We start from the raw sequence: 10,272 nt of genomic DNA, 5'->3' as shown, positions 1-10,272 counted from the left end.
TTATAACCTTTAAATACTGAAAATTTAAAAAAAGGGTATGACGTCAGGGTATGCAAACGCATGGTTAAGACAAAGCCTGACATTATACAACAGTTAGGATTTTTTAAGAAACTTCTATTCAAAAACATCAAACAGCATATCATATTGGGGGGCCGCCAAAACATGCTGATCACATCATGTCCTGCCATAAACACAAATCTGATATGCTTTATTTTTTGATGAATGGAAAACAACTTCCTGGAGAAAAAAAATAAATGAATGACCCCATATAAAGATGAGTAATCACCAATTAGGTCAACCTATTTAAACATTCACCAGAAAGTGCTCAAGAGAAATATGGTAAATTTCCTGGTACTGTATGTAGAGGTACTGTTGAATATTAAAAGAAACCTGAAGTCACTTTAGGGAAACGAAAACAACGTCCATATAGGTTCATATTATTTATTATCACTTTTTTCAGGAGACACAATAAATCTGGCAAAGAACATATTTAACCTCTATAATCTATTAAACCAAAGTAAAATAACAGAAATCCATAAGTTAATAGCAAACCAGAGATTCTCTCCAAAATTGTAATTGCAAGTAAGGACTATGCAGGACAGCACAAATATCCGGAATGACAAAACACTTTTCAAGGTGCTTTTCATATACTGAGCAGATAGCTAGCCCTCTTCTTTAGATCCGAGTCACAGTGATGCATTATCAAATAATATCCACAAGGGGGAAGCATGACACAAGTGAATGATAGCCATTCCTACAACGTATACAGTATTGCTCTGTTTCCATGCCTTTCAGCCACATCCATAACTGCAACAGGTGCCATTCACCCGTAATAAACAGAAATTAATAATGCAACGTAGTTGGGCAAAAGGCACAGCTGCTTGGTGCAGTTCTTTGGCATCTCAGTGTAACAGTCACATTAATGAACATGAGGGAGCACTGGAGACTGCACTGGTACTTTCATGGTACACAAGTTAAGAAAATATGAAAAGCAAAGAGCCAAGAGCCAGGGATCCATGGCGGTGTTGTAGCAACAAAACATCATAACATACAGTAGAGTACATTTACAATGTTATATTTTTGGCAATTCAATGTTTGTGTGTGTGTGTGTGTGTGTGGGTGTGTGCGCACATGTGTACGTCTGTGTGTGTGTCATTGTGGAACCAGTGTTCTGTGATTTTCTGGTGTAATCCATCAGCAGGCGCAGCCACCCTGGCTGTTGGGGGTCGTCTCCTTTAGGCTGGCTCCCTTGTGATTGGCTGACGCACTGGCATCACCGTTGACACTCTCGCTCATTTTCTCACAGATGACATCCACCAGCCTGTCGAAGACCTGCTTCACGTTGATATTGTCTTTGGCGCTGGCCTCGAAGAACTGGAAGCCTGGAGAGACAGAGAGAGAGAGAGTGAAGAGAAGAGTTAAAAAGTTGCAGAGGGAGGGACTGAGTCATGAGTAATTTCTATGAAGCAACACGTGGATTATGTGTTTGCAGTGAGTATGTAAAGTCATGCTCAAGCTGTTTGGGCATGTCTAAGTCGTAACACTGTCTGTATCCTTCAGTGTGTTCACCTAATTCTGTAGCCAGCCTCTGGGCGTCCTCAGTAGGGACTTGTCTGTCTTCTTCCAAATCCAGCTTATTGCCCACCAGGACTACCTGAGCGTTGTCCCACGAGTACGTCTTGATCTGGGTGGCCCTGGAAAACAACATCACAACACTTTTACAACCAGTAACACATTCTGATTAGCTAACTAGGTTAACTAGGTTTCTACTTAAGTCAAATTTTCTGTGTTAGGACGATGCCACAAGGTGTTATTCAGGTTGTTTCAGGGATGCACCACACTGTCTTTCACCAACAGCACACTGTGTATTTGTATAAATAGTGTTCATAGACATAATAGTATAATTACAACACCAGACCAGTGAAAGAAAGAGGAAGAGGGGAGATGAAATGACATGAATCAGGCTCGAACCTACGACGCCACAAGTACAGTGATCCACTAGGACTCCACGTAGATTAAATTAGTGTTGTTTGCTGAAGGCGAACACACTATTGGCCTATTATTACTCATACTCGTTCTTGTTCTTGTTCTACTTCCACACACATTTTGTGTCCCTAGGAGCACTTAAAATTTGGAAACTATGTAGACATAGTGGAATCCTTTTGTATTTGCTATGCAGATTCATGACCTCTAGAGGAAGAACCCTAATGATTTTTGTGACCTTGTGACTTTTCTTCTAGTGCTCATATCAAGCCAAACTTTCTATTTTTGGAATGCAATACTGTTAGCACTAATTTTAACAGCAAAAGAGGATGTGTTAGATGCTTTGTATTTTATGGTAGATTAAAAGGACTGGATAATTACAATAATTGGTCCAGCCGTATTTAATAAAGTCTGCCATTGGTTGGACAAACCATTGAACCAAAAAATAAGGGACATAATTACAAAATGCCATTGAGGATTCATTTACTAGCAGCACATCTAAATTAATTTGCTTTTGTTTTTTTTTTAGTTGTACTGAGACTACTATTGCTGTTGTGCACAGCCTCATCATGTGGTACTCCATACCTTTTCATGTTTTTATTGATACATTTTTACCTAACATGTTCAAGAACTAAACGTGCTGGTTGTGTATAAGGGCAGAACACTTCAAAAACCACTTAAAACCCACCACCACTTAAAGCCTTACATCTAAGATACCTTGACCAACAGAGTAACTGGGAATAACCAGTGGTTTAAGTAGATACAGTGGTATCTGGTTACACTTGGCGCTCCACCCACCAGTCCTGTACAGCATAGAACGACTCCTGGCTGGTGATATCGTACATGAGCAGGAACCCCATGGCTCCTCTGTAGTAGGCTGTAGTGATGGTCCGGTAACGCTCCTGCCCCGCTGTGTCCTGGAAACACACATAACATCTGAGAAATTCTGGGGCTTTTGCAGTATAAATGACATTAATGGCTTAAAATCTGACACAGTGTCAAGAAATGGGACATCTAATTACCCTACTGTATTATTTATAGCAGTGGTTCTCAACCCTTTTTTTGGCTCATGACCCCTTAAAACAAAGCAATGCCTACTTGCAACCCCATGTCACAGGCTGCATATGCAGAGTGGTGAACAGTCTACCTGAAGAATAACTAGCTTTTCAGGTTTTTCATTTTCTTAACCATCAGAGGACACCTTACGTTTTAAGAAAACAGAAAAAGAGTAAAAACTGAAAAAAAATCACCATGATAGTTTTGCTTTTTCTTTCCCCTATGTCTTAATCATCTTGTGTACCCCCAGAACTATCTCCCCTAGGTTGAGAACCACTGATTAACAGTAAGTAATGTAATAGACCGCATTGATGGAAATGGAACTCAAACTGTACTACTACTTATGGTCATTTAAAGGTGGGTCGGGGACTGTTGGCAGGGAGGAGAAATTTAATTCCAACACAACAATAATCCTGAAAAACTACCAAAAAATATAAACACTGGAAAAATAATCATCAGTGAAGGAAGAGCACCAAAAAAATCATGAAGGAAGAAAACGAATTGTTAACTTGACTGTTTTGGGAAGTAGAGGTGAATCATTAACTCAGTCACTCAGAAGAGAGGCGAATCCCTCCCATCATGCTCTGGGTGTTGCCACACCCTGTAAGTACACCATGGTACATTGGCTGCCTTTGAACAACACGTGGTGTAGCCTTAAGGGACAAATCAAATTTATGTCTGTGTTTTTTTTTTTCTTCTCCAAACTCACATATCATTGTGGGAAAACACAATGAGTGTCTAGAGTGGGTTTTCACGTACCTGAAAAAAAAAAAAAAAAAAAAAAAAAAAAACAGACTTCTTGCATTAATATTTGTCATTAAAAGTAAGAGCTACCATTAAGCAGTACCATTAGCCTAACTGCCGTTTTTAAAGCAAGGATACTCACATTAAAAACTGCTCTAGGAAAAAGAGCTGTCTTATTGACTGTGAAATTCAAGACTTTTCATTTCACTTGATTGGTTTAAATGACAGCTTAGGGCACTGGTGCTTGTTTAAAGCATGGGAGAAAATGGCAGCTGTCACTTACAGCATCAAAGCCAAACCTAAAGCTGGAGATAGAGTTTGTCCATGACCCAAATGTCAATGCAAGCTTTTACCTACATCTGTTCAGGTTTATAGCAAATGCGTTGAGCTAGTTTCATGGCTGCATGAAACCCATTCCATTCGAGTTGCTTGCAGGCAAATAGAAGACTTTAGCTGTACTTGGCAGCTCTCTAATGTGTAAGCATGCAACTGTGTGATTGTGAAGCAGAGCAGAACAGGAAGGCGAGCAACCCTTCCTTGGATAAATAAAGTAAAGAAAATATATAACATTTCCCTCTAACAGGAGCACTGCGGGTGAGTCCTCTCTCCCTCCATTCACTCTCTGTAATAGATCTGTCCAGGCGTCAGTCTGCACAGTAAGCACATTCAGCCTCTGCAGCTCATAAGCCATGCATCTTTCATGAACTCCACCGTCTGGGGACGATGTTAAACAGCAACTGTCATTAACTCTGAAGTGTGAGAAATTAGTTTATGCCACACACATGACAGGCAACGGTATGTAGGAGGGTAAACTAGGGAACGGGGTGGGACATTCACTGTCTGTCATTTAACAGTAACACTAGTGACTTTAACAGCAGTAGTCACTCTGTATTTTGTTAGCTGCACTTTATACCCTTTAACCCCGTGCCTGTAATTAATTATATTAATTATGCTGAATCAAATTAAATTAACGCTATGACACTTGAAAGTGTGCAGCAGCTTCTGCAGAACTGTGCTGCTTTGTAATATCTGTCAAAACAGCTCACATGCTGGAGTTTTTTTTTTTTTTTTACCTGGCAAGTTTCCTGGAAAAGGCTTATTGAGTATTCAGAAAGTATCAGGAGCGATTAAGACACATCACTGTCTAAAAAGAAGGCTCTGCCCTAGGTTAACTACATTCTTAGCCCTGGGCAAACTAGTGGCTAACAATGGCACTTTTTGATGTGGCAAGTTAGCCAAAAAAAATAACACTGCAAGAGCAATTTTGGTGATTCTGATTTTTCCAACTTGTATAGAAAGATGAAAAGGCCATCAATGTGTTGGGTTTTATCACATTCTTGGGCCCCTGCAAACCAACTGTCTAATCTCAAGAAAACACTGGAATCAATGAGAAAATGTATTTATTTGTTAATTTATTGTCCTTTTTAAAAAATCATGTTTTTATTCATATCATTTCCCTTATTACTGAAAAAATAAGGCTACATCAGTCTAGCAATGTATCACCAATACTGGCCTTGTGTTTTTATATCATTTAGCTTTTGTTTCACTTTACGCATACATATAACTATTCAGTAATTTTTTGTAGTAATGTAAAAGGCAGTAATGTTGAGTTTTCCCTACCATTGCATAGGAGAGGTATGTCAACCTGCCTTAAGGACCTGCTGATCTATTCATTCATTCACCTTCCATACTGGCTTACTCCTATACAGGGAAATGGGGTCCTGGAGCTTATCCCAGCATGCATTGTGTGGAATGCAGGGGGAAAAAAAAAACACTGAAAAGGATCTGTTTCCAGGCACTTGTGGCCTTGACCTTGGCTAACCAGTGCAGTGTGAAAAGGAGGCAAATTAACCTTGGAGAAACTTAAACTGAGGACCAAATAATCTGGCACACTAGTCATTTCTTCCTAGCTGCCTGCCATCTGGAAACGTGCCGGTGAAAAACGAGGCAGGCAAACTGTATCACTACCACATCAATCTGATGAAATCATATAATGGTTAAAAAAAAAAAAAAAAAAACATACCTAGGACATGAGATTTTTACACAGCAATATTCTACACTTGTGTGAGCTGGACTAATTGAGGCTAAATTTGGTGTAACCGTAGGAATGTGTACCTGCGCTGAGCTCTTGGCTTCTGTACTGAGCAAACATCCTTCTCTGAGTCAACAAGTGTTTAGCGCTGCTGTTATCTGCTATGCTTCCTGCTGCAGAGGAGACCATACACAGCCGACAGAGTGCAACTAGCAGGGAATGGGTTGAATACAGAAAGGTGAAGGAATTACACGATAGACCATGAGAGACTTATTTGGAATGTATTTTTTTCCAATTGCGATTAAATGTTTAAACCTACTGCATAAATCTCCGAATAAATTAACAAGAACAAATAAATAATTCTCAGTATTTCACATCCATCAATTCAAAAAGATTTGTTTTAACAACAAAAGCTAAACTTCCTGGAGACTGAATACAGATTCATGCTCTGTGGAATGAGCCACAAACAGCTGCTGTCTCAATAAATGTGCGACCAACATCTGAGCTACTGAATTTCTGTCTCTGTGGGTCTGCGCATTTATGCACAGCAGTCATAATTTTAACTACATTTATGAAAAACAGTGAACTCTTTACATGTGGAATGAAGGCAGGGTGCAAGCAACCTTTGTGTTTCCATGGTAACTAAGCAACGTCCCCTTGGCTAGTTCATGCAGGCAGGAGAGCCACAAGTGGAAGAGAAGGCAGGAGTTGGAAACATGTTTATTTTAATGGAAAGGTGTATTAATATATATAGTAATATACATTAAGAAATGTTAATTTGAAATATTTATTAGGACTGATTTAATGCCTTCTTTCTATGTAACACTACCCGCAGGACAGTGTTTGGCAATTTCACTTTCTTGACTTTCAAAATAATGGCCACATTTGACAATGATGGAAACAACTTTTCTTTGTGGCTGTCATTTAATTACTTCAAAAATATTGTTCTCTCACAGTTTTCCATGGGATTCTCTGAACTCGTTCCATCCCCTTGAAGAAAATTAGGAATGGATAAAGAGAATCCCTGTCTGAGGCCATGTAAACCTAAACAGTACCCTTGGCTCAAGGACACTGTACTTTGCTGTGCTTGCTCTCAGGTGTCCCACATGATAGGCCAGTGTCCAGAATCATTTGGCTCTAGGTTTGAGCAGCATAGCATGAATACAGAAACATACAACACACATGCACATTAAACGTTTTTCTACACAGCGACTCCACAGGTGGCATGGCACTCATCCTAAAGACACAGACATTCCAACTGTGAGTACAGCTACATTTTAGGACACCTTCTGTAGCAGGGCTGGTACTGGTGATTATTTTAATTGTCAATTAATTATTAGTGATAATTTTTTTCAATTAACTGATTAATCATTTGATCTATAGTGTCAAAAACAATGACAAATGCTTATCTGAAGATCCCAAAATCATGTCTTCAAATTGCTTCCTTAGTCTGAGTAGCAGCCCAAAAAAAAGGTATTCATTTTATAGTGACTGCATTTATTGTGCCTATCCCAATTATGAGGAAGTGGTCAGAAACCTGGGTAAGATGTCTACATGCAACAGCATCCTCTAGTTAGCATAATGGGATGCACGTAGAGATAAGCAGGAAATCCTAACATTTTAGTGGTCTTAGTGAAACTGAATTCAGCAAATGATTGAGATTTTTTACTTGAAAAATGACTAAAACAATCCATTCATTGATCATCAAACTTATGATCAATTTTCTGTCAACTGACTAACTGACTATTTTAGCATTAGTGCTACTGGCCAATCATATTGCTGCTGCCATGCCAAAACCTCATAATTATGAAAACCTCTCAAAACCCACTGGATAAACTCAAATTATGGTTGCCAGTTTGAAAATAAGTTTATCTTTCATAGTTCCTGAAAAGTTGACATTCTAAAGATGTAAGGTTTTCAGCAGAGCATCAACACACACTCCCTGCTAACTCATCTTATCATGCATCTTATATTGAAAATCAGTGTTCTTTCAGTATCCCTCTTGACGCAGATGTAGATAGTTTAGCAGGTAAATTTCAACAATATGATAAGAATTCAAAGGGTGTTTTATTGTGTGTCTGCATTTCTCCCACTCACCCAGATCTGTAGTTTAACTCTCTTGTCATTCCTGTAGATGGTCTTGACTTTGAAGTCAATTCCCACCGTGCTGACGAAGGCTGAAGTGAAGGAGTCATCTGCATAGCGGAACAAGAAGGAGGTCTTTCCCACGCTGCTGTTGCCAATGATCAGCAGCTTGAACATGTAGTCGAAGTTCTGATCGGCCGCATCCCTCTGCTCCTGCGTCTGCTGGCCCGCCCCTGGATCACCGGCTAATGCCATCTGTGGCGTCAAGCAAGGCAAGAGAAAGTGTCAAACCCCCACCTCTGTAAACATTTACAAAAATACATATGCTCTGTTAATTGCACCAGTTTTCAAATGTTTCATGGACCTTGCAGGGACATAAATCATGATGCAAAAAACTTCAAGCGTCAAAAACAATCACAAAACTGTTAAAAGATTTTCTTACAACAGCAACCTAATATAGGTACAGTAACAATACTATAGGCTGGGGTAACAGCACAAATGAGTTACAGGTGCTGGATCAATGAAAAGGGGACATTCCTGCACACACAGGATTACCACTGCAGTGCAGTCTCTTGGGATTCAAATTCAAAAGTAAGAGGTTTCATCTAAGGGCTAACACAGGAAGTAAGAGAGATTTGACATCCACGCTCATGGCTGAGTGGATGCTGATGTTGTTGGAATGGATCTGTTCATATGAAAATGGTTTTAAAGTACACTCTGTTCCCTATCTTCCTCCCTCATCCTTCTCTCCTCTCATGCCTGTGCTATGAATCAAGTGCCATGCTGCTTCCTTACCCCCTCGTTTTCTCGCTCTATCAGTCACCCGTAGCTTTCCCTATATCCATTTTTCACATGAACTCACATTACAAAACTTAAGGGATCTCCCCAGTGGGTGCTGCATGGTGGGTGAGGGGCAAATATATTCTCCTCCCCTCCCTGTGTATTTCATCCATCATTTTTCTAGCCGTTCATCCACCCCCTGACACTCTCTCACACAACGACGTGCCCACCCACCCATTTATCTTCCTCCCTCTCTCTCTCATGTTCATCCATCCATACATCCCTCTTGTCACCATCCATCCATATCTCTCTCACTCTGTCTCCACTCTGTACATTTTTTCCCTCCCTCTGCATCATCAGGAGGCTGAACCATCCATCCATCTATCTATCCCCCTCCTCCTCCTCCTCCTCCTCTTCTTCCTCCAATCTCACTGCCTCTCTCTCTCTCTCCCTCTTTCCCTTGGCTGAGATCTTGCTCTTTGCTGATTGCTGAGGTGTGTCAGCTCAGCACTACCACTTCCAGGACCATAGAGGGGCCGTCTGGACTGATACGCACTCAGCAAAACACCACCCCCACTTCTGTCCTCACACACACACACACACACACACACACACACACACACACACACACACACACACACACACACAAACCCACAAGCAGTGGGGTGTGGATATTGCATTGCTGGTTGTATTGCATCAACAGGCCATTGTGAAACAGAACTCTTTCTCCCCTTTTTAAACCTACAGGGTATAGCAGTAAACAGTATAATAATATAATAGTCAACTTTTCCTAGTCGCCTTTAAAAGCAACTACCTCCTCACACAGTACAGGCTACTGGAGCAGCCTGAGCCACTGTTTGAATGAAGGCACATGGGTTGAGAAGGTCAGGACACTTGTTGAGGAGACAAACAGATCTTTGACTCGAAAGTCTCCACAGATCTATGCCTCTCCAATCAGGCTGTGCAGCACGCAGTGGCCCCACGGGCTACAAGCACACCAACATAATAACAGTGTGTACAGGCCGCCGCTGTATGGACAACTAATGAGTTGACTTGAAAACTGAGCGACCATACGGCAACTCCTCTCCATGTACAGCCTGGTAGGATTAACACGGCCGCCCTCTTTCACTGAAAACTAAATTACTCTTAGAGTTTTCACCTTGCGTGCTGCTCGTGAGTCTGCCCGGGTCCGTGCTCCTCCCGCTCCTCTTCCACGTCTGATGTGCAGCCGAGGCGCTCCTCCTCTGGCGCGCCGCTCCCAGCTCTGCGCACCGCACTCAGCTTGAGTCTGTCAGCGACACCGTCCATCCACCACCCAACCAGCGTCAAGTGCTCCAAATCAATAACAGCACGACTTCCTGTGACGACTTTCAAAATAAAACTCTTACGCTAGGATTTTTTTTTTTTTTTTTTTTTTTTTTTTTTTTTTTTGCCTCCTAGCGCAAGTAAAGGCGTTTCAAGAAGTAATTTGTGGCATGCGTGTTTTACATTACATTAGGTTGTTTTTGCCACATTCAATCTGTTTGTCCGTTTGTTTGTGGATCTCAAAAAGTTTGCATTTGCATGAAACCTGGCAGGAGGGTTGATCATAG

The 10,272-nt window shown here is 40.9% G+C and overlaps 1 protein-coding gene across 1 annotated transcript; it reads right to left on the bottom strand.

Moving 5' to 3' along the window:
* Positions 1–1,092: 1,092 nt before the first annotated feature.
* On the bottom strand, positions 1,093–10,068 carry rab3da (RAB3D, member RAS oncogene family, a). Its single transcript, XM_030063626.1, has 5 exons — positions 9,840–10,068; positions 7,913–8,155; positions 2,782–2,900; positions 1,570–1,694; positions 1,093–1,382 (listed from the first exon to the last, which is right to left on the bottom strand). The coding sequence occupies exons 2-5, from the start codon at positions 8,153–8,155 to the stop codon at positions 1,195–1,197; spliced, it is 675 nt and encodes a 224-aa protein (XP_029919486.1). The 5' UTR covers positions 9,840–10,068; the 3' UTR covers positions 1,093–1,194.
* Between the last annotated feature and the right edge of the window lie 204 nt (positions 10,069–10,272).

Source organism: Myripristis murdjan, chromosome 1 (genome assembly GCF_902150065.1).
Source record: "Myripristis murdjan chromosome 1, fMyrMur1.1, whole genome shotgun sequence".
NCBI classification, from domain to species: Eukaryota; Metazoa; Chordata; class Actinopteri; order Holocentriformes; family Holocentridae; genus Myripristis; species Myripristis murdjan.
The sequence above is the reverse complement of the archived record's forward strand: the minus strand, read 5'-3'. Positions and strand labels throughout refer to the sequence as shown.

Bases quoted from the DNA above. Each gene is read 5' to 3' on its own strand.
- rab3da (XM_030063626.1), bottom strand. From the start codon at position 8,155: ATGGCATTAGCCGGTGATCCAGGGGCGGGCCAGCAGACGCAGGAGCAG. The intron at 1,695-2,781 runs GTGGGTGGAGCG...GTTGTTTTCCAG, and splicing joins TTCTATGCTGTACAGGACTG to GGCCACCCAGATCAAGACGT. The intron at 1,383-1,569 runs GTGAACACACTG...CTGTCTCTCCAG, and splicing joins GAGGCTGGCTACAGAATTAG to GCTTCCAGTTCTTCGAGGCC.